The sequence below is a fragment of the Thermobia domestica genome, chromosome 17, assembly GCF_964235325.1.
Source record: "Thermobia domestica chromosome 17, izTheDome1.hap1.1, whole genome shotgun sequence".
NCBI lineage: Eukaryota > Metazoa > Arthropoda > Insecta > Zygentoma > Lepismatidae > Thermobia > Thermobia domestica.
This window is the reverse complement of record NC_137470.1, coordinates 11782982-11809228: the sequence shown is the minus strand read 5'-3', so window position 1 is coordinate 11809228 and position 26247 is coordinate 11782982. Positions and strand designations below refer to the sequence as shown.

The 26247-nt window shown below is 36.2% G+C and overlaps 1 protein-coding gene across 4 annotated transcripts in view; it reads right to left on the bottom strand.

The window, feature by feature from the left end:
- Positions 1-3206: 3206 nt before the first annotated feature.
- The window catches only part of LOC145673741 (beta1,4-N-acetylgalactosaminyltransferase A-like), a 99733-nt gene continuing 76692 nt past the window's right edge, over positions 3207-26247 (bottom strand). For all 4 annotated transcript variants that reach the window (XM_081743484.1, XM_081743482.1, XM_081743483.1 and 1 more), the window contains exons 5-6: positions 25485-25703; positions 3207-20797 (exon numbers count right to left, since the gene is read on the bottom strand). In XM_081743484.1, the coding sequence (XP_081599610.1) occupies positions 20665-20797; positions 25485-25703 (352 nt within the window). In that variant the 3' untranslated portion in view covers positions 3207-20664. The remainder of the gene's footprint in view (positions 20798-25484; positions 25704-26247) is intronic.

The window sequence follows — 26247 nt, the reverse complement described above, 5'->3', positions numbered from 1 at the left end:
TGGCGGATTGCCTACATTCGAGGATAATCTTTCAAATTTCAGCCCTAAAAGTGTTTGATCTTCACATGTTTTGTCAAATTGTATACCTGAGTTGGTAATCAGAAATCAATTAAACTGAAAATAATGACACTAGTGTCAGATTTCAAGAGTTGGTTCAATTATAGCATAAGAGTATCTTTAAAATGAGCAAAAAAATAAGTAAAATACCATCATTGTTGCTTTACAAGAGCAATCCATAGTTAATTGTCATTAACAACACTGTACGCTGACACAACGTTATTTACACTATAAAGTAATTGCTAAAAGAAAATACAGAAGCCAAAGAAGTTAAAAACAGTTCATTAGTTAGTTCGAAACAGTTCATTGGCAGTAACAAAGTGGTATACAGATCAATGAAGACTTCCGGCATTTGCATCGATTCTCAGAGAACATCCTCTTCCAACTATACTTAACCAACTCCAAACAGGTCTCTGCAGCAATGGGGATCGTGGTAACTTACCTTCATTTTCTTTCAAACTTCACGAAGTTTGTTGGGGAAGGTCATGGAGTGGCTTCAAACACTGAGCCCAAATCATAGACTGATAAGATGCTCTCCAAACATGTTGAATCAGAGTGTCTTGTGTTGGTGGGATTGATTTAATCGTTCTTTTCTTTGTAAACAAATGCTTCCTTACTTCATTTACAGAATCTATAATCGATGACTTATCGTATAGTAGCACAACATACTTCTCCAATGATGGAATCGCCTCATCTATGTCCTCGTTGGCCAGTGCAGCAAAAGCTCCAGTCACTTCTGGTACTGCGTTTTCTGGTCTCTTCTGTAAAATGATGTTATCACACCCCGTAAATGCGTGGAACATCGGAAGTGTTTCCGCCTTTGATAGTCCCAACGACCAGTGGCGTATTACGACTTTTGGGGCTCTGGAGCCAACTATTTCAAGGGAGCCCTAATTCCAGCGCATAAATTTCCTTTGCTGCCTTCCACAGGCTCATAGGCTTACCGAAACACCGAGAGCTATGCTGTAATATTTTAATAGGCTCCAAGTTTACAATAATTAGTTTAATTACATTCATTACTAACAGTTAAATGTTCATATACTGCAGTGTAATATACAAATGCCGAATGGTCAACCTCACAAAATAGGTATCGTGAAGACGCTGGTGAAAGAAGACTTAACTCTAGTGATACCGCGAGTGGAAAATAATTAACATGGGTCTTTCCCCCCTCCCCAGCTAAATCTGAAATGACGACGACCCTGAACCATGCATTTAAGAAATACTAAAAAACGACTGCACCCTTCACAAATGGATAGGTATAATCTAAAGAAAAATGTGAGAAGTATAACTTTTTAGCAACAAAATGCAGAATTCACCAAAATTTTGACTCGCCGAAATTTTCATTTTACTTATGTTTGTGCTATTTTTTAAACACATTCTTGTGCTATAATTAAAAAAAAAATCACTTGAAATGTAACAATAACATTATTTTAGTTTCATTTCTGATTACCTACTTATAATTCGACAAAACATGTGATGGATCAAACACTTTTAGCACTGAAATTTGAAAATCTATCCTCGAATGTACGTAATCCAACATACAGACTGCCTCTTTAAACCGAACAATGTCTATATTGTTTGTAGATTCAGTTAATGACAAACGCGTATCACTTTTACACATTTTGTGCCGTAGTGGATATGTCAAATACAGACTCAAATGCAGCAAATAATAATCCACTCCTATAGGTATGCAACCATGCCTGGGAATCCATCCGCTAAGAATTTCAGCTTGGCTCCCCTTCGAAAATGATTGGGCATAATCTGAAGAACATTTGTGCGAAGTGTGACCTTTTAATCACAAAATGCAGAGTTCACTAACATTTTGGCTCTTAATCACCGGACTATTTCTTTCCTATTGAAAGTGATATTCAAGAAATTATTTATGTAACATACGTCCCGTCTTTATTATCGTTTAAAATCCTTTTTTCCCCTCTGAAAGCCAAACAACACATAGGACCAGGGGCGGATCCAGGACGGACTTCTGCTACTTAGAGCTACTTTTAAGAGCTCCAAACTCTGGGATAGGTTTTATTTATATATAAAATAAGAAAGTTTCCTCTTCTGGGGGGAGGGGATTGCCTGCCTTCCTGGATCCGCCCCTGCATAGGACGAAAGAATGGATGTGATTTTCGAAGTCCTTGTTGTTTGTTTAGTAAAATTAACTGACTACACAAATATACCGAAAACCTTCCGTTTTTAGGTGAGATATTTTGAAAGTAGGTTTTTTTTTTTTTTTTTTTTTTCAATCTGGAAAAGGAAAACCTTTTTCGGGACAGTTAATTCTTTCACTGAAAACCGAGACATCTGGCAACCCTATACCTACCTGTACAGTAGGACCATTCATGAGGAATCCATAGCTTAGTGTTGTTGACGCGACACATGCACTCGCCTGTCTGAGAAAAGTAGCACAAACCGTGATTTATGGGACTGACACACCTTTTCGTAATCATCCATGGTCCAATTGGCGTGTTCATGTGCCCAAGTGCGACGAAGTTGGCGGATTGAGTCGTAAGGAATGGATCGTCTGCTGTGGAACTTCATGCGTGCCAGTGTACGCTGTATAGTTGCATGGGATGAGTATTGTGCGTCCACCATTGTATTGGTCACGTAATTCCCGGACACTGATGCTCCGTTGGGCTGTCACGGGCTGTTTAACGCTACGCTCATCCTACGTTTAGAAGTTTCGTACGTTTCTGCAGTTCTGTCTTTTGGGAGACCGTTGCCCCAATTTCTTCCCACTCCTTGTACACTTTCACTACATAGGAACAGGCGCACAGGACAAAGGTTTCCGGTCTGGTTATTGACACACCTATTGCTCGGGTACCCACAATCATGCCCTATTGGAATGCGGATAAATCCTGCCCAACTCCCATTATAACAGTGTGCTGTCTGCCAACATGTAGCCTCGAGTGTGTTTTTTCTCTGCAATATTACCAGTCGCGGTGGTCGTAATTGAGTGGGCACTCACTGTATGTAGCCATTTACGATAAATGTAAAGCACAATTACGCCAAAGGTTTCTATTTTTGGTTTAGTAAGAAACACTTGAAAAAAGCGCGGGCAAATTTAGCCCCGTTCCCCTGGGAACTACGAGTAGCAGATAGAGGTTTGGTAATTGTAAGGGTAACTTAAAAGAAAAAACTCTTGCAAATCAACGATGCAATAAGAGAACTAGGATTTATTCATATCTAAGCACACTTTGCATAAACCTGCACAGGCAGAAGTACAATATATATCACGGATTGTTCGCTGATCTACATTATTTCTCGATTTACAGGTACTACAACTACCGTACTCTTTTCTATAAAGAATTACAACAAACCTTTGAGGGTTACTGGAAGATCTAGCTACATATTGACACATTTTTTCTCACATAAAATAATGAAAGACTATGTCCAACTGGAGTAATATTTCTCTCAAAATATCACCCATAATATTTACCTATTTCTTCAGAAAAGAAAGATAAAAGTAAGCTTTAAAAGGAGTTTTAAAGTTTTGATATATATACATATTAAAGAGATCTATAGATAAAATGTCTATGTATATTTATATATATATATACAGGGTGTTAATGAACTATACCGACAAACTGTAGGAGGTGCTTCCTCACATCACAATAAGAGAAAAGTCACATAGGCGTGTGGGGAAAACTGGATGTATAATGAGTGTTGGCTGTCCCCTAACACTTCCGACTTCCCGTTGAAGCATCCCGTGTCCACTGTTGTCGAAGCTTACCCTCTGATGTAATATGCATTTTTGAACTGCGTATGTACGACTTTCTTCACATTGACATAGATCGCCACTCCACGTTTTCTCGAAATTGAAATAGCGCGTGTTGAAATGTAGCTTTTCGACAATTTTGGACAGCCCTAGCTCTGCCAACTACGCACTTTTCCCCACAGGCCCATATCAAGATTTTCTCTTATTTTGTTATGAGGACTCATCTCTTTCAGTTTGTCCATATAATGCGTTAACACCTTGTATATATATATAAGTATTAACACTAAATACAGCATTTTTGAGTATCTTTTCCTTATACACTAATTCAACAAGCCATCTATACATATGAACAATATGCTTAATACAAGAATTGTAACGAACACTAGCAAAATCACAGACACAACTAAAATACAGTAAACGATCCACACTCCTGAGCATTGTAGTCTCTAAACACCCTGTTTCTGATGGTTACGGATTTGAAGAGCACCTAAACATGAAATCAAGGCTTGACAATTGATTTCAGAGACTTGTCATGTAAAAGGATGATCCTTGTGTATAAAATGCAGGAACATTTAAAACCAATACAGACTATTTGTTCCCTTGAACACTGAGAGTTTGTTTTTGCCTTAATGTAATACAAATCCGTTTTTGGTACACGTAAGGGCAAAAGTATGTAAACATTTAAAGAATTTGTTTTAAAATCAAGTTCTAACTTCAATTTTGTGTGATTTCAGTTATTGATCTCTTTTGATTCAGAAAAAAATATAATTCCGTTATAACTAGTGTATAACCTAGTTAATCAAGACCATTGTTATTGTCTGAATATACAAACTAAATAGAAAACAATAAAACCCACTTCCACAGAGTTTTACTTACTCTTGCCCTGACTGTACCTATTTCATATACTGAAGTTCTCAAGATATTGCACTTACAAAATTCATTACGATTCACTTCATGTCTTCGAAGTATACATTACAAACGATATTTTGGCTAAACCTCCAACACATCTTTGTGCGCGTATTTACAATCTAAAATACTATATGAACAATTTTTGTTATAAATGCCTGAAAAAACTGCAAGAAGTCAATAGAGACAAGGATCCGTCTACCTAGACACGTACTTAACCTCGTGAAACCAGGAAAGTTATTACATGATTCAGATACGTTTAAAAATGATATTTAATTAGTAGTTTCTGTGGTAGCACCATTTTCTCGTAATCATTAATTAGTATTAAACATACATTTGGGTACTCAAACACACAAATAATGAATATATTTACATAAAAATTTGCACGTCTTTGTTCGAGTAGTTTTCAGCCATAATTTAACCTTTCTTATTCGTCTAACAATATTAATTACATTCACCTTCAATTTCGTGAATAATGCTCTATTGATTAACTTAGTAAATTGCATTCATATACAAACACATTACACACAAACGTGTTTCAACTGTTATGATTTTTACTTGTTTATCACTTTATAATATGATTATGATGTCATTTCTCTATTAGAGATATATCTTCTGGCAGTATTTCATAGTATTTTTTTTTAAAAGTAAAGATTGACAATATACGAGAAGCAGTCAAAACGTTCCCGGAATTTCGCTGTAACTATTTATTACCCCAGTGGCGTATTTAAGGGGGGCTTCCAGGCTTAAGCTCCTCCCCGAAATCTTACTTACTATAGTAAAGTATATGAAATATCTTGCAGAATTTTCACATTTTCAGGCAAAGTCCCTGCCCCGAAAGTTAGCAAAGCCCCCCCCCCCCCACGAAACAAAATCGTAAATACGCCACTGACTACCACAATATAGACACGCAGTCACTTAATCGCCTTCGGAATAGGCTTCTGCTGAAAGTCTTGTGTATCTACAGTGGCAAAACGGCTCGCAGAAACGAACATTCCCCTCCTCTACCAGTCTCCCTACTCACCGGATTTATCACCAGAAGATTTCTGGCTCTTCCCCAAGATCAAAAAGGGCCTCAAAAATAACGATTTTGCCACCGTAGAAGATATTGAAACCAACGCAACGGCTAAACTTCGGAAGATACCAAAACAAGACTTTCGGCGTTGTTTTCAGCAATGGCAGGAGCGGCGGAACAAGGAAGGTCATTGTGGTAATAAATTGCTACAAGAAAATACCGGAAACTCTTTGACTGCGCCTCGTATATTACATAAATTTATCTTAAATCATTGAAACTTCATGTAAGTTAAACAGTTCGTGCTGGAATAGGTTCACCGACATAATCCATCAAGGCTATACGACGACGGGATCTACTCCAAAAATGGGATCTTCACTGGTTGCGTTATCTGAAACTTGACACTCCACTAAGAATCAAACCTGGAACCCCGTTCAGAATGTTATATAAGCATACAATAATACATATAAAGTTCCTTATTTAAAAAAGCCCAAATTATGGAATTTGGCAAACGTATTTTGAACTTGTGGTAATTTTTAATACTTTGGTAACCCGGACACTATGATTCGCCCAACTAGTCAGGATTAATGTGTGTCATTCTTCTTTTTTTTTAAATTTGCTATTAATATTTGATAGATAACTGATACAATAAATCGAATTAATGTTGAACCGATAACCGTACGTACCAGTTATCGAAATATGAGACGATATATCATAATAAAAATATATCACTACCTTATAGAGTCAATGATGGAAAATAATATTGTAACCAGTGGCAGCTTTTGAGAAAATCACAGTGACAGAAAGTTAGAATTTTATCCCTACTTACTATACTTATTCCTGTATATATTACGTACATTTTCTTCCGTTAATTTGTAGCGGAAAATACTATTTTGTGGGACCTTGAACAAAGAGTTAGAAGTCTGCTCGGGTCAAGTCCGCAGGGTAGACTTAGGCCTACAAAGCATATATAACTTCGGGCCCGGGCCGCGCAGTAAATTTTAAATATATAACAATATTTCTCGAGCCTAACTTTGTAAATATACTGTACAACGATATATATTGTTCTTTCTGGAGAACTTTTAAAGCACAACTGCAAAATTAAACCCGTAATTACTTAATAAACACTTCTGACCAGAGTATATACACTTATTTATTAAAAACTAAATTACAGTGTAACAGTTTCGACAACGTTAAGTTGTCGAAACTGTTACACTGTAATTTAGTTTTTAATAAATAAGTATATATACTCTGGTCAGAAGTGTTTATTATTCCATTTAGTGAGTTCCAGAGTCGTGATGGATAAAGTTGCTCTAATTGCTGTAAATTAAAATACAACTTTGTGCTAATTATTAAGTTTCTGGAAATTGGGCTTATTTCGGGCTCATCTGATTATCACACAAGATCGGGCCTAAATGCTGAACATATTTCGGACTCGGGTCGGGTCTCACCTTATAAATTCACGGGCAGGGCCGGGCCGGGCTCGGGCTGAAAATTCCGTGCAGACCTCTACAAAGAGTTGAGAAAAAGACTCATAAAGTGTTTCGTGAGTAGTATTGTACTGTTCGGGTCAGAAACATGGACATTACGCAAAAAATGATCAAAAATGACTGGAAGCTTTCAAAGTGTGGATGTGGAGCAGAATGGAGAGAATTAGCTGGGTAGAGCGTAAAACGAATGAGAGTGTGTAAGAAATGGTGGGGAAGAAAAGAACAATTTTAGATATTATTAAGAAGAGGATGAGAAACTGCCTGGGACAATGACTATAAAGGAATTGTATCACGAGGGACGTGCTAGAGGGTATGGTGGCAGGAAAGAGAGGGAGGGGGCGAAGGAGACTACAATTAATGGACGATATCAAAACAGAGAAATCGTACGTAAAGACGAAGAGGTTAGCGGAAGACCGTGGAGCATGGAAGCTTCTCAGCTGCGGCAAGTGACATACGAATAATGGCAGAATACCTATGATGATGAAGAATTTGTAGCGATATGACTATAATTTTTTTTTACCAAAGTGGATTCCCCGAAGAGCCATTACCGACTGTAAGTTTTGTATCAATTTATAAATATTCTGACTTTTTATTGTCCCCTCCTGACAATATATAAAATTTCAGCCTCAATCAACATTTATGAAACCTTGCGTTCAAGATTATCTACTCACAATCTTTTAATATGTGGTGCAAATTTTTGGTTAAGTTACAATATAGATGTCTTAAGAGTACGTAATTAAAGTTTTAGTACGTCATCACGTATTTACTATAATCAATGTATATAAATAATAATAATAATAAACGTCCGATTGAATCCAACTTGTCAATTACATTTGCTTTCTTACACGAAAATAATTCTTCACAACTTACCCTAAAAATTGAGGGAAAAACAAAAGAAAGGCCACGACGAAAAGGATTGTGGCGGACATTTTGTTGTTCTGAAATTTATCCCCCTCCACGCTAATGGTGTACTACCTGTGTTATACTGTAACACAAACACAACTGCAACCAAGATTTTACGAAAACTACAATTCAAATGTCAAATTAAATAGTACATTGTTAAGCCATACGATACACCTCTATTTCTTTGTCACACCTAGCGAGATCTTCAAGATAAGAAAAGAGCAGAAACGGCAACGGTTATTTTGATTTAAGTTTGCGAATATTAACATGCCATAGTTGACATTTGGATATTATTTTACGACAATACGGTATTACACGAAAAAAAAAAAAGCCTTTTTAAGTTGACTTTCAAGCTTGATTATCCATGTTCGGTCAAAGAACTTAAAACGAAACCATGTTATCCTGACATGTTACAAAACAAGAATTTTAGGAATGATCCAAGAAAATGGATCAAAAGATTGCAATCTTGGCTAGGAACTACTTTTTGGATTAGGGGCCACAAAACTTTTGAGCGGCCGCTCAATCACGTTTTCATATTTTCTACGGAATAAGCACATCATACTGAGTTAAGTGATAGTTTGGGTCTGATTACACTATATGTAGTTCTTCAAATATAAGGCCTGCAAGAAAATTTTTGCTTGAAACACAGGTATATTGGATCTTTCGATCCAATAATAAAGTAAGGAATATGGAGAATTTAGATCGATGTAAAAGTTTATAAACACATCATACAAACAAGTATGCTCTGTTCTTCAAGTATTTTTTAAATGATTATTTTCTGACTTTCCGGGTTGAACAACATTAAACTCGGTGACACTGAGTATACGCATTAAATAAAATAACTGATATCAATTTCGTCTGCTAGACGTCTACCTGTCAGTTATCTAAAGCACTGAACACACTGGGAACGGAGAGTATTAATGCATGAAAAAAGTCAGTTTCACATCTTGTATGTTCCTTACAATAGTCCATTGCAACATTCATATCAGAGTACAGTCACGAAGTCACTATTTCAGATCAAGTACCTTTCCAACATCAAGAATTACAAAATATTTATCCATAAAACACTAAAATTCATCTTTGATCATCCAACATGATCCACTGATACCCAATTGTTAAGCCTTGATACAATTCTTTAAAATACCAACGACTCAAAATATTACACCTAAGAAAAGAAAAAAAGAACAAAAATGTAAATCTAAAAATGCAACGTGAATGTCGAGACAGACAGAAGAAGTGGTAACACAGTAATAAAACGACATACCTGATGAATTATACTTACACATAGGGAATGTTTAAGTCTATTTTAAGTACAGAAAGGAAATAAAATCAATAGTACATTCATTGCCTATCACAGAAGGTCTGTTATTGCTGGCTTCTACTAAATCTCTGGGTAATACATTTTTGGATGCGGCTGCATGCTATTTGGTGCATATTCAATAAAAATAACAGAAGCTCCAATGAAAGCACAAGTTAATACACAGTAGAATAAATATAAAATTCAATGCATTTTTTGGTACCAGAGCCGAAATTGGTATAATGAACACAAGTTAACAACCTTCTTGAGCAACAAAATGAATTGTTCGCAACAATAATGTATATTACAGTATTGAACTCTTTTTAACAGTTCAGTGCAGCGTTTCTCAAACTTTTCCATGGGGGGGTAGGGGGCACTTTTATTGAAATGTTCTATGGATCACGCTACTCATGGTCCCTTCGAAAGCATATTTTAATTTTCTTTATTTTTTAATGTTTTGAGCATATATCAGTATTCACGTAGAAGACTAGAAAATATTTAGCATAAAAAGTACGGGACGCTGTCTTTTAACAATCGAAATTAATTAGAATATTTCAGTTTAACGTCCCACGATTATGCCCGTTAGGTTAAGGGAGATGACGATTAGAACATGTGAATGATGATGGAAGAATTGGTGGAATGAGAAAGTGGGAGGAAACGGGAGTACTCCCACAAAACCCCCGGACACGATCTTGTTCAACACATACTTGGCCGGAGATCGAACCCTACGCACCAGAGAGCCACTGGGCCCCCTTTTAATAATCGAAAGTAGTGTGTGTGTGTGTATGTGTGTGTGTTGTGGTTCAATTGTTTATTTATTACAGCTGAGTTAATGAATGTAGCTATCTGGATGAAATTATTACGAAATCTAAATGGAACATATTATTCCAGTGTTTCACATTAATTCAGTATTTAACCCTTTTAGAACTTATGGTAACACAAGTTACCATAACGTAGTGTTGTATTAAACGCTTATGAAGTTCATATAGTACATATTGTGAACCCGTTTTTTTAAGAACCTTTTATTGGTCAAGTCAAAGCATGGACCAAAGAACACCCCAGATGCGTTTTGGAACCGGATGATCAATTGGTAGCAAGACAACACATTGAAATTCTGTACACGCATTGTGTATACCTCTAAGTATTTCTCAAGTCATTTTGAGATGTCTCGTCAACCCTGGCCCGGGACAAATGAGCTCAAATTTTCTGAAAAGAGGATTTTTCGGAAAATTTACCACATTTTCCCCTAATTTCCCGTTTCTGGTGCACGATATGAGCATGCGGGTGTTATCTTTTCAAAGGTTGCTTTACCCTGAAGAGAATGAACCATTATCCTATGGCAAATAGTAATGTTGTAGGAAATGTTTAGAATATATTAGATACATATATATATAATATGGATTACCTTCAGATATTAAAAAAAAGAAAAATCCGCCCTTTGTTTTCAAGATATTGAAATTTTGCACACGGATTGTGTACATACCTACGTATTTTTCAAATGATTTTCAGATCCCTACGTGAACACAGGCCCGGGCCAGAGGGGCGCATTTTTTTTCGAAAAACTTCCGGTTTCCCCCAATTTTCCCGTTTCTGGTCTATAATAGGACAAGCGAGTGTACCAATGGAAAGATTGCTGTATTCTGAAAAAAATGAGCTATGAACCATGATCCTACGATAAATAGTAAGGAAGCAGTAGCTATTTGACTGGAATTCTAAAATTTACCTCAAAAATTAAAAATCCTAAAACGGTTAATGGAAGGGCCTTTCTACTGCAGAATAGGTCCAGTATTTTCGCACTGAAAAGCGTGAATTTTTTGTCATTTACGAGGAAATTCACTGTCCTTACTTAAAAAAAAACGCTTATTAAAAATTCTTCGGAGTACATTCACTGTGAGAGCACTTTACCATTTTCCATGTTAATACTGCGTCCGGAAATATGCCATAAAAACTAGTGTAAAAACACAAACCAAAATGTGCTAGGTGGCCATTAAAAAGCGCGAATGCTATTTAACCGATTCAGGGAGGTGTGGTAGCGAAAAAGTGCGTCTGTAAGGAGCAGGCACGTCAGTGATAGTGGGTATACACGTAAAGGAGAATGTCGCTAATGCACTAGGTTTATCTTTTCTAATTCTGCACCAGCACACTCTAAATAATAATACCAGCTCTATCGGCAACTTTGTGTCCTCGAAAGAAATACCTTTCACTGCCGACTTTTGCCAATGGCATTTCACATCATCAACACGATGTTCACATTTGAAAATGTAACTGGTTCCTCCATTTCTTTATTTTCAATGCCCTCCCATATTTGCCAAATTTTCTACTCAATTTCAATAATTCGTGCTGCTCCACAAAACATAGCAACTTTTTTCTTCATCATCAAAATAGATGGTTATAAAATTCACAATTGAAATGTCACATGTGTCACATACAACTACCATCTTTGAATGCTGGGAATTAATTTCCTCAGTACACCATAATGTTTGACGTCAGCATGCCTTCACTCAAAATAGTACCAACAACAGGCAGCTTCTCCCACTTGAGGATACATTACACTTCTTTCCTTAGTATGAATTTCATGAAAAATTACAAATTCACCTTTTCTTTCCTGTAAATTTTACGTTTTTTTTTTTTCTTTCTTTTTCACATTTCTGGACCTACTCTCCGGCACTTAACCCAATAGAAAAAGTTACATATTAGTTTCTTTAATTGAAAGCTATTAAGAATGTTTTATTATAATACACAAGTTATGTGCTATTGTATGATTGTGATCGGGACACAATGAGAACAGTGTACTCTTTGGAGCAACGAGTATTTATTGTAAAACGTTTTCGGACAACGGAACCTGTTGTTGCTACGCAAAGGGCATTTAGAAACAAATTTGTCTCACGTTCTGCCCCAGACAGGAACACACTATTGTCGCTAGTGAATAAATTGGAAGAAACAGGATTCCTTCTTACTAAGACAGGGAAACACCTGACCCCGCAGGAGGGTGTTTTGGAAAATGTCGGTTATCGACTCCTTAAGTGCCCAAGAAATGTCTCCGTCGTTTGTCGCAAGAAATTGGTTATAGCTCTTCAACATGTCAAAAGACAGCGCTACAAAACTAAGGCCGTACAAAATTATATTTCGCATTCTGCTTCAAAAACCCAAAACCTCATTACAATTGCGAAGTATACTGGCGAATATTTGGTGTTTTTCTTGAGGCGTTACCGATATTACCCGGGATGAATTTAAACCAGTATACATAGTCCCATATATATATATCATCCTTTCTTATAATTTGTCAGTAATCGTATGAAAATCGGAGTTTAGTTAGAAATTCTAGACCCAAAGAAATTCCATGACTTTTTAAAAATCACCCTGTATATAATTCTCAACTATGGTGTATGTACGCAATTAAATTAAGTTTTATTTTGCTGTCTTTTTCTGGACTGATCTTCAATCTAAGAGGACCACAAGAGCATATAAACAAAGACCACTTGCGATCCGCGGACTACAGTTTGAGAAACGCTGGTTTAGTAGATATTACGGTTAATTTTTAAAGTGCGAGTGTTCAGAAATCTGTCTTTGATCTTGTTCTTTTCTTTTTACAATTTCCATTTTTAAACTAGTACTAAAATCGTAGTAACCTTACACATATTAGGGCGAACAGATTTTTAATAATAAGAATAGGAACACTTTCATATATCAGCAAAACCGGACACAAATGTATTACTGGTACCCAATAACTTAATAAATCAGACCTACATGCATAGTGGATGTTTGCAATCATCATTTTACATCTAAAAGACTACACTTAATTAAATCATACAAATAAATAAATAACTAAACTTGTAAACAGCTTTCTTCTAGTCCCCTAATAAAGATAGATTTTTTTTTTTTTTGTCACTTTACCACTGGAATACAATTTTTTTTCTTAACTGTTAACATCAACCTTAGCGCAATTACATGAACAATATGTAGCATGTAGTCAATTCTATTTACACTAAAGCATAATATCTACTGTTGAAAACGTCTTTACATTGATTAATTGGAGTTCAACGTCCCTTTCAGCGCCAAGGCTAGAATCCGAACCATGACTCGGGGTTTTATCTCAGGATTACACTCACCAGAGGAAGGCCAGATAAGTACAGGCAATCAGAATAAAACAGTTCAGAATTTTCCACGAGCACTGCTGGAACGAACTTAAAAAGAATGGAGAGATGGAACGGGAAGGATAACTGTGATTGTTCCTGCATGTAAATCTTTTTATCCGCAGCTTCTTCCGTTTCTCGCAAAATATAATTTCTCTATGACTTACAGTTCCCGAGACATGGCTCCTTAAATCTCCCGAAATTCGAACTCTTTTGGCCAATATCTTGGGAACGGTGGTCAGTTGTCCGGTGGCCACCAGTTACTATTTGGTACCAAAATATTTATCATCCTCTTAGGTATTGATCAACACCAATATCATCTCTTCATAACTTACAGTTCTCGAGATATGGCTCCTTAAATCTCGGGAAATGAGCCATTTTTGGACAATATCTACGGAACGGTAAGAGTGATGCGAAAAATTCCATCACTTTATCAGATAGTGTTTGATGCTTTATCGAATGGAGGGCTTACAATTGAAAAAAACGCAAATAGCAGACGTACATAATTCAGTAACGAACGTTTTAAGTTCGTTAGTTATGAGTGCATTGACTGTCACAACGTTGGATAGGCCTTTGTCTAGCCCGTGTTGGAGTTAATATGTAATACAAGACTTTGTTCCATTGTTCACAGTACTGAACTTTAGCTGTCCCTTTCTCTGATCAATATACGGCCCAACTAGGAACCTCCACCGAACAATGAACCTGAGAAGACGCCAGTTAGCTTCTTACCACGAAAAAAGCAAACTGTGGTCATAATGGAGTAACAGTTCCTAAGCATCTTATGTTGTCATTTGTTTAAAACAGAAACCTACAAGCCGTGGATAAATGGTCAGTGTTCTTGCCTTCTGGGACCGAGATCCGGATTCAAATCCCGGTAGGAGCTACTGGAATTTGGAAATGAAATCTTTTAAGTTTTACGTCTCACAATTATGCCGGCTAGGCTAAAGGAGACGGTGATGATGAGAAATGAATGAAATAATGGAATGAATAATGTGGGAAGAAAGGGGTGAACCCGAGAAAAAACAAGCACACGGTGTTTGTCCACAACAAAATTCACTTGGCGCGACGCTGTGATCAAACCAATGATCCCATGAACCAGAAGTGAGCGCTCTACCACTGAGCCATCGCGGCCCCTCATCGGATTCGGATCTCATGCAAAAGTGTATATAGCCTAAGTGCTGTAATGGAACATAAACTTCTCACAACCAGCAAGAAAAAAAAAAAAATGATTATTTTGAAATTATTAGTTTAAAAAAATGTTAAGGAAAGAACGTCTGATTACCCTATACAAAAATCATTTAAAGGTCTATAAACAAAAGTTGACTTTTGAATTCGTCATATTCATAATTATATTAATAATTAATTGATCAGAAAGGTCCCTCAAATTATATTTTATCTTCTTAAGCATAAATATCGAACACTATAAAGTAGTATATCTGTAAAATGATTAACACCAAAGAAAATGAGATAACTCGTTTTCTTTCCTTAATTTTCACTGCGGTAATCTCTATTTACACCTCACTAACTTAAAGAATTAAAAGAAGTAAATAAAATTCAAACTTTCGATACGGTGTACTCATGACTAATGCCAACATAACAGACGATTTCTTCTGATATACCCGAACCGGATTTCTATTTGACGGCTAGATCCATCACACGGTCTATAATGTTGGGAAATTGATTTAAACAATCTATCGACAGGAAAGCTATCGTACATCATTTTACACCACTGTAAACAAATTTAAAACAATTTTCAATTTAAAAAGAATAATAATATTAACACCATAGTTCATCACTTATATTGGTGATACTTTTGACAACGTGACTTGCACTTCAAGGTAACGTGTTACCATAAAACATTTGTGGTCCGCTGAGCGATAGCCCTGAAAAACTTCGAAGCACATCACTGATTGATCTCAACTAAAATCTTCACACATCTTAGTCACGCATTACACTTTGCTTAAGTATGTTGTTATTGTTAACAGTCATGAAAAATAAATAAATAAATTAATTAATTAATATAAAAAAATGAATTCAGCATTTGACTGTTCGAGTACATTCTATGTTTCAACTTGATTAAGATCACAAATGCATACTACACAACTTATCACGTTTTAAGTGTGATGTCTTGTTGAAATGGTTTCACTGAATAAATACAAAAAGGATGCTTGTACGGTCGTTGTACGCCAAAGATTCGTAGTATAACTAGCGAAGACAGAATGCTTTCACGTACATGGATCTTTCAATATGTAAGTTTTCCTAAGCTGCAAAATATTTCTTTTATAAGATACATTAATAAACTACAGATACAGGTGTAGGTTGGGCCGTCCTCACCTCTTTATACAATCCCCATTGAGATTCAGGCGTTTTTCTCACCACTGGACCAATTTGTCCAAAACCTTTGAAAAAAAAAAAAAAAAAAAGCTCTGGCTATTTAGCACTCGACTTACATTCCACTTCACCCCTTCGAAGGACCCACTTACACATGTATGTATAGTTTTCGAATGTATCTTAAAAAATAAATGTTTTACAGCTTAGGGAAACATATATTGAACGACCCACGTATTAATAAATTACAGGAAATCAACCCCTTTAGAAGCTATTGAATTCAGAGTTTGCAAATGCGTCGTTTTTTCTGTCTTCGATCCCATGCGCCTACCTCAAACACAAGAGTGAATAACAGAATGTGATAATAGATGAATACACATATGTCTCATATACTGTAAATGTTTTACATGTTAACACATTGTGAATAATGAACATAAGTTACACATTTCAAGTCTGACAATGGAATTCGCTTCAAATACGGAAGTTGAACCAGTGCACACAAAATAAACCTTAAATTTCCAACTTCTTATAAGTAATCAATAAATATACAATCTTCCATGTAAAAAACACTAGCCACTCGCTTCTCTGAAGAGGAAGTAAACCAAATAATTGTATATTTTGTTTTATTATTTAAGGATTTGTATTTCACGCTAAATCATAAATTGATCTAGACATGGTTCTTAGAATATGGCCTTTACAAAGCTATACAAAGGAAGCTTTTCACTGTATTACGAAACTACTCCACTAGTTTTATACTTACCAAATCAGTTCCCATTTTTGCGATTTGTGCTTATTTTACACACAACTGTAACCACAGTAAAATAATCACATTCCATCATTCTAGTCTAATATTAAGCAAAGTATCTACCAGTAAGTCGAAATATCATATAATCATGTTCAGAAGTCACAATGGAGTTCTGTTGTTACAAATATAAGCCAACTCACTTAGCTTTTAAAGCAATAAGCTTAGAACTACAACTGGAAGAGTGAAATTCTTTGTAGAAGATAAAATTCAGATACAGAATGTATATGTTACCACTCTTCGGAATTGCAATGGTAATGCAATAGTAGATATAGATAAAAGTCTAAAGCTATCAGTATAAGAGCTACTGCACGCATTTTAATTTATTTTTACAGATACTATGAAGCAAAAGCTTTATGTATAGAGCCAAGACTGTGCGTTAGTAACAGTAACAAGAACACCCTTTTATCTGCACAACCTTAAAAAGTACAACTGACTTTTCGTTATTAGTACTATAGACATATCTAATACTGTTCTGCGTATATAGTTCAAATGTTTGTAGTTTTTAAGTACCTGTGGGGATTAAAAACAACCCGTTTTTGTCTTTCTTTTTTTTTTTAAAAAAAAAAAAAAACTTTTTATCTGATCTACGAACAATGTTTTAGAGTATTCTTAAAAATCACCTGACTATCCGAAAACGTAGAGAGATTCATTACACAAATATGCTACTGAAATTGCTCACTTTGTTGTTATATATATAATTTCCATGAACTTGGTTGACGTAAGGTCAATTCTATTTCATTACCACATGGAGTGAAATCTCAAAGATTGCTTGTAGCTACCGTGAATGTATTTTAAAGATAGCAGTATCAAAAATACATGTGTTTTTGTATCAAAATACTGTCTCCTAAGACCCAAACGTGGTGGGTTAATGATGTACATGTTGTAAGATTAAATACTTCCTCAAACTTCACAAGTCTTCAATAAATGAGTTGGTGTAGGTTTTATTAATCTTACAAAGGAAAAGAGTAAAGTTTGTTCAAATGTCTTACTAGACAACATGGAATATCGGATATTACTTTACCACCAGAATATTAATTCCCAGAATATTAATTCTTACTCAACAACAGTCAAAGAAATGGATTCAAAAAGTACTTGATATTGATACGAACTCACACTTATGAGAATTTCGAACCAAGGGCGCAATATCTTTCCGTAAAAGAGAGGGTACCAAATGTAATTTTTAACTCATTACGAATATGATATGCCACTTTCTTTCGCTAGTAACTGAGGTATACTAAAGCAGGTCATGGAGTGAAAGTTTCAACAAAGAAAATTAGATATATGTATTTTAGTAAGGTTTCAGACAATCATATGAATTTGTAACAAGAATCGACTATTATCTGGCATAATGCTTCTGATATACAGCACTTCCGTTGCTGTTATCAAAATTACACCGGAAATTATTAGATATACACATTTAGCTGTAGTACACATTCATACCAGTATGTAGCCAAAAAGGAAGCAATTATTCATAAGTTCTGAAACTATATCTGCAGTGACCAACATTCACAATTACACTACGAAAAAAGAAGTGAAAAAATATACTACTGTACTTTGAGTGAAGCACATCATCCAATCTTACACAGTGAAACACCTGCTACACTGTAAATATACACATTTTTTTCCCCCAACATTTACGATTTCTAACGAGTTTGGTCTAAAATAATCTCGTTTACATAGTTACTCTGTCAGTCCATCCGGGAAACAAAAATCTCAAAATCTACTTGATGTATCATCATCAACTTTGACCAGGATGTAGAAGGTGAAATATTAGGAATCGAGTACGTTAATGGATGTGATCCATCGAGTTGATCCCAAGATATGGACAATCAAAAATCAATTCCCCATATATTACATATAAAAAAACTGCCCCTTTGTAGTATGTAACCCCACTTAACCTAAAGTTAAACTGGTTGCATACAATTCAGTTACTATCAACGTAACCAAACTCCTTCACGTGGCGTGCACGTGACACCGCAAGTTATTAATTTAAAGTCAGGACTTCCAAATTGAATCAGCTGCTCCAGATTTTGTTTGTCGTCTCCAATATCCGTTAAATGGAGGTCCTTGAAACCGAGGGACATAACATAATCACACACAATAAAATGGTCATAAGCGTTTTCTACAACGCTTCAAGGGACAGGAATGGGAAGAAGAGGAGAGAAGAGAAAAAACTGCAAACAGGAAAGTGCTTGTGAAGCCGTGTTGGAATGCAGAATGCCCATACTCGTATATAAAATTTTCACCTAGTTTACTATTCCTTCGGACCGACCCATCATTAATTTTATCTCTCTCCAGTATTCCCCCCCCCACTTCGTATTATCTTTATCTTATGAAGTGTTGATCGAAAGGGCTTACAATGTCCTTTTCCTACGTATATATACATATAAAATGTGAAACGATACATACAAGAAAAGTACTCACAGATGATGGCTCGCTCTTTTATCACAGAGCCAAAGCATTATTATTATTATTATTACTTCCTACAATTATTTTCTGTTACAAAATTCATATGAATAGCATCCAAAAACTATTCCAATCAACGAACATGGTTTGAAATTCTCATGATTATAAGTACTTTCAGAAAAAAATAAAAATAAAAAGAAAGCTTTGCCACAGATTACAAACAGATAAGGCAAAACGAAAACCAACAGGTATTGAGTTCCATTTGTAACATTTTCTAGATTGTCAGATTCACGATAGTATGTACCACACACATTTTAAATTTCTCTCGCGCCTTTTGCCGAGAGGTATCTCAAAAACACATTTTTAAAAAGTATGGCAGTTAATAATTAATATGTAACAATTATTACAGTAATTACATCTAACTAATTACTGTACGTAGCACTTAGCCAATGTCTCAGGTGCTTTTAATGCTGACATATTTCAGATTTATTCAAGAAGCGTAGTAGAATGTTCTGGGCATATCATATACACCAAAGCACAATAGTATTATTGATACGTTTTCAGAAAATGCAACATTGCATTAAGAATACACATATGTATCGGCCATTTTGAGTTTGCTCTTTAAAAAAAAAAAAAAGCTTAGTATCAAAATGGTTAAGAATCCTCTTCCTGAACTTCCAAACTTATGCAACAACCATTAATGTATTTCAGTACATTCTTCGTTATGAGCGAGAAATAATAATTAAATACCTTCAACACACAACCAAAACTTTTTATTTAAAAAAAAAAAATAAAAAAAAATAACCTCGATAACAATTAAAACAATTATTTTACTATTTCAGAAACAATTGTAACATTTCTGCTGCTTTGGCAACTCTCAACAGATATTTATATAGCATGACTTTTCTAACAAACAGATGTCAAACTCTGCTTGCGGGGAAAAAAAAATATATAAGAATATTTTGATCAACATAGCTAAAGAAACAGTGTATCGCATCTAACACTAATGAAAAAATATATACACATAAACATATTCGTATTTAAACAATTCATTGAAATACACTTTTCTCCCCTCCCCCCAAGAAAAAAAAAATATATATATTTTTTTTTTTTTTTGCGTTTCACATCCGCAAACAGGGACACATTGTTCAGTCCTACTAAAGATTCTCTGACAAATCACCCATACTTATTCGCTTTTTTTCGCTCTACCTAACACACTCACACATCATCTATATGTATATATATAATAGAGTAGTTCCCAGATTAACTGGAAGATTACAGTTGGAAGCTCACAGACTGAAAAGATATCTGACCAGAAAGTGACATATACATTTCGAAAACGCATCTTTTTTTTTTTTTTTTCTCTACAACATTTACAGGAACACCGTTATACAAGTACACATATTACATGATAGTACATACAGGTATGTACATATATAAATATATGTAAATATCGCTTAACATCTCACCATGCTTTTGAATTTAAACGATCAAAAAAACAACTACAATATGAAAAAAAAAATCTTCGTTTGCCTTATGTACTGGTACCTGAACGCGTTCACATTTTCCATCCTCTTCATCCCAGCCACAATCTGGCCAGAGACCGCCATCAGCTTGGAGGCGTAAGTTCCACATAGATCCATGTATACAGCTTCTTCAGCTTTAGTTCCTTCACTGTGTACTTCAAGCTGTTGAGACCATCTGTTTTAAAGCGCTTCTTTCCACTGTACAAATACTCATACCTAAGATAAAGACGACAGCTCATGAATATTAAGAGTTGATATTTTTCATATGCAGTACATACGAGGAGCAGTCAAAAACTTCCCGGGATTCCGTTGAAGCTCTTTATTACCACAATATAAGTACATATTTACATAATCATCTTCAAAGTTGGTACTTTCGGAACACACTAATACTTGTTCCACCGCTTCTGCGATTGGTAGAAGGATTTAGGATATTAGATTTCTGGGTTTTCGGCATGTAAGACCATTTAGCCCTTCATGATTTGACGGATGACGTACCTCGGCGAGCACACAATCCGGGGAAAGGGGAGGAAGAAAGGATTGGGGAAGGAAGGAAGCGGCCTGGGACCTTTAAGCTAGGTACCATCCCGGCATTTGCCTGGTGTGAATGAGGAAAACCCAGGAAAACCTCATCCAGCGTGGCGTGTTACACTTTTTCGACCGAGTGACCCCACCGGGAACCGAACCCGGGACCGCTCGCACCGAAGGCGGGAGCGTTAGCGACTACGCTACGCGGGGCCTGCGATTGGTAGAAACATCGATGAAAGTCCTCTTTTCATATCTTCCGAAGTTCAGCCTTCGCGTTAGTTTTGGTCTCTTCTACGTTGCCGAAACGAAAAAGGCCCATTTTTAGCTTTGGAAAGAGCCAAATATCCGATGCTGCTAAACTGTTTTTACGGTTTTCAAACTCTCTGAACCAGATTTTCTCCAATTTGTAACACGAACTTGGTGTTTGCGCGTTGCTCAATCTGTGAAATTGCACAGACTGATTACTACACACTTCCGTTCAGCTACATTACTCGTACACTGCCTGTTCTAACTTGTTCAAACTTGTCAAATTGATAATTAGGCAATCTAAGGACGGTACTGTATAAGATTCACTGTGATTGCGTCACAAATACCAAAACTACAACAGCATTGCGGCAACTTTTTGACTGCCCCTTGCACACAAATAGTCTATTCCAGTTCAACAAAAAGTCTCAACAGCATCATCATATGAGCAACCAACAACATAATCTTTAACGCTATAAAAATTTGTTTTGCTCAAAAACTAAGCATAAGAATTTGCTCTCAAGTATATGATTTCGTACAGCTCGATAAAGAGAGCATCTTTATTTGCGTGCAAGTAATTTTCTAATGGAGAGAGAACCAAAATCGACAGAGATTTTTACATTTTGAAACCACTTTATTATTTCAAAACTGAAACTCAATTTCGATTTTTATAATAGATACTTGATTTCAAAAACTGAAAATAGAAAATGTCACGAAATCTGAACAGTACTGAAAGAAGAAAAATTCACAGGAAAGTCTACAGTTCGGTATGAGCAGAGGCAGGCGAGTAGTATAGATGGTTGGAGCATCGAAGGTGCTGGGGCGGGCGTTATTCTGTTTTTGTTGATGCACTCTAAGGTATGTATAAACAGTAATAAACTCACGACAATTTTATTTAACTACATACTTAATGTAATCAGCCATGTCAGGATGTGAAATCGTTACCGTCGAAAAGAGAAGAGAGAGCGGGACGAGGAAACAGGAGCATAAAAAATAAATAAATAAAAAAAAAAAAAATCGCACTGGAATGCTTCGACATATATTTCACAAATTTGAACATTACTATGTCAGATTATAGAGATACCACCCGTTAAAATTACATACTACCTATTGTAAGTAATTTGCGAACTTCATTCAATACTGTCACTTTATTCATGTTTCAGAAACTTATTAGCGGGGAAAATTTATTCCAAAGATATCAAGTGGAAATACTCCCCAATCCCACCAGGATTTTGCACGTGAAGCAATGTAATGGCTATAAAAATGAGAGTTCGTTAATTGAAGACAAGTTTGTAAGCCACTAACTAGAGGATCACTTCTGCAATAAACAACGAAAAATATATATTTATAGGGATGTTTGCTGTGGCTTTTCTAAGCACCACCTGTACCAAATGAATGGAAACCTGTCATTGTAACTCTACAACAATTTTTATAGGGGTAGTTGGTGAGTAGTTCAGATTATATGCCCGTAGCCAAACTGCCTCTGTAAAGATTGTTACAGAAGTACTGAAGGATTCTGAAACATGTATTTTTGGATAGCGCACATATTAGTTCCTAAGCGAAGTCTAGACCCGATTGCGGTAGTGCCCATAGTTTTGGAGCTATGAACCTTTAAAGTTCATTTTCTCTTGTTTGCGGCAGCCTATAACTCCGAAAGGAGGCATTTGTGCACCCAGGTTGGTCTATACTTTTCGTCTTGTCTTGGTGTCAGGAATTAGCTCCCAAACGTTGACGGTGTTGTTTTGAAACACCGTGTATAATAATAATAATTGAATCAAAATCAAATTTTTACGGAAGTTATTGTGGAAAATTACTTTCTTATCACATTGTGTATAACCCTAAGTTGAGGATGAATTTACTCCACTACTTTTAATCCAAGCTTGTTTTCAGCTTTATTTCACAACCTGGCGCAGCACCAAAGTTGAGGACGGAAAATACCTACTAACAACGTGGGCTCAGAAACACGAGCGGGACTTCAATAAGGCTCAGTTGGCGGATGCACAGACGATTATGCAAGATCAATCTTCAGAGTGAAATAGACTCCCGAGTATTCGGCCTAATGTGTCGGAAGGGCAGGCTGGATAGGCCGGAGTTCAATGAACTCATTTCTTTATCAATATAAAGCATATCCAAAGAACAATTTACGAATACTGTACTGTACACTAGAGACCTGCACGGGCCGGGCTTGGGCGGGCCGACATTGATTTCTCTTCAGGTCGGGCCGGGCTAGGGCCGATTAATTGCAATTCTTTAATAATTATTGACTTTCGTTAAACGATAATTAGAATAAAGGCAAACGTTGAAGAAGTGTGCCCATGAAAAATGTTACAAAATGAAACTTTTAAAATTTACTGGGCCGGGCTTGGACCAAGAATGTTTAAAAGCTTATCAGGCCGGGCCGGACCCAGGTACATTCGGGCTGGATTGGGCTCGGGCCGGAAAATTCGGCCCGTGCAGGTCTCTATTGTACAGTTATAATAAGGAACAGCGGCAAGCGTACTGTATGGACGTCCGTTACATACTAATGATACAATGAACAAGGAACAGAACGCTGCTCTTTTCCTGTCACAACTTGTATTTTGCACACGACACGTAGGAGGATTGTAGCAGACGCCCGCTTCCAATGCCTTGACAATGTTGCCAATACAGCGCCTTGCCTTCCGCATTTAATTACGATTAAAAAAAAAAAAAAAAAAAAAAAAAAACTAGGTCGGATACTCGGGAGTCTACTGTATAGGCTATTCCCCACTATTTCACCTTTAGCACAGATGGATTACAGGACCACACCACTAGTCACTGCCCCAAACAATAGAGATGATTTTTTTAAGTCCTGTAGAAAATATATACCGTATAGCACCGAAAGAAAATATTTCTAGTGGCAGTTACTGTTTTTTTTTTTTTTTTTTTTTTAAATAGTTATATCATGTACACTCATGTCCAAAATTATTGTCGCATGTCTATAAATATGTTGTTGTAGGAATATAATTTGATAACGAATTCGCCCGGTATCTGTTATAATGTTAGTATGTGTATAATCGGCAAAGATATGTATGTGGCCAATTTCATGTCAAAAGAGCAGTAAATAACAATAAAACGAAAATACAATTTTCTTGTCCATTTAGGAACATTTTACTTTACTCATTCTACTTTTCGTATTTATAATTCTTTCCCTATGGAATTTACCACAAATATATATTTCCCGATTATACACATAGTATCAATATTAAAAGTGCCCTGCAAAATCATTATCAAATTATCTTCTTACAAGAAGACAGTTATAGGTATGCGACAATAATTTTGGACATGAGTGTACGCACGACTTAGGTTGATTTCATCCTAAACAAACGGCTTATTTCCTAAGCCTATAGAGAAAAAGAGCACATGCGTGTTGGGAATTGGAACGGACGTTACAGAATATTTGTACTGGGCTCAAAGTGCCACAGAAGGTTGCACATACTCTATATTGAAAGTTTAATTGTCCGAAATGAATCTGTGCATGTATCGTAGATTTTTTCTCAGGACTCTCATGAATGTTCTTGTTTGTCGATAGAGTACCTTATTAAGTGAAGAAGTACTCATATGGCATAGTTAGATCTCTTTTAGTAATGAAAGTACTCAATATGGAACATGGAAATATCGTACAATAAAGGAGTCATTATCGTTGTATTTAAGTTTAGAAGTTGCAGAGACGGTTTAAGCCTAAACTCTACAGTTACGTACGTAATTAATAGATTTGCGAGCTTACACATATTGGTCTCAGACGTCAATAGTAACTAATATTGGCACAAGTTACATTTTATGACATGCTAACAATGCCAAGTTAAAATATAACCAGATAAACTTCACGAGTTATCATTGAACGAATTAGGCTCACAAACCCATGTTAAGACGAATGACAGAAGCTCGCTTATACTCAGTTTAATATGAATCCTGACTGTCACACAAGACTGTCCAATGACAATATTTTGCACTACAGCGATCAACCTTACGGTTTCCTTGGATACTTAATTGTAATTTCGTTACCACTTATCCCAGATATGTACAGGTATTCCAGAAAACCTAGGACAATGCCTGTTTATTATCACCAAAACGGACAGAGTATCTATTTCCTAAACCTATGATTCTTTTTACTTACCTTTTAGGATTAGCCTTTCCCTTCTTATGAGGCAACATTTTGTATCGAGCGATGTTCACAGGATATCGGGAAATGTGAAAATGGTTGTATTTGATTCGGCTCGCCATATCGTCATCCTCACCACCCCAGCCCCAGAACATATTGCTGAAGCCATTCACCTTTTCAAACTGCGCACGCGTCAGGGCACTCACTCCGCCGAATATATCATCGTATGGAAGCCTAAAAGCAAAGCATTAATTAACAAAAGTATTCATACAATAAACAGTTTGTTCGCAAAATCGTAATATTTATTTATTTATTTCAAAGTATTTAAATAACTGAATGATTTCTCTGGAAAAACTAGTATGGTCTATATGAGAAAAGATTGGTATCATTTAATGGTAAGTTTCCCTACTGTAGAGGAAGGGCGCGGTGGCTCAGTGGTAGAGCGTTCACCTCCGGTACTTGGGGTCCCTGGTTCGATCCCTGCTCGCGCCGTGTGGACTTTGTGGTGGACAAACACCGTGCCCATGGGTTTTCTCGGGGTTCTCCTGTTTCCTCCCACTTTGTTCGTTCCAGCATTTCATTCATTTCTCATCATCACGATCTCCTTTAGCCTAACCGGCATAACCATGGGACGTAAAACTCAAAGATTTCATTTCATTTCATTTCCTTACTGTAGAATAAATAGTCCTAGATTGGTTTTCAGTGGGCCAATTTAGTTGGTTACTCTCTTGCTTTCGGTTCGATTCCCGTGGGGACACACGAACTTAAAGCCATATAT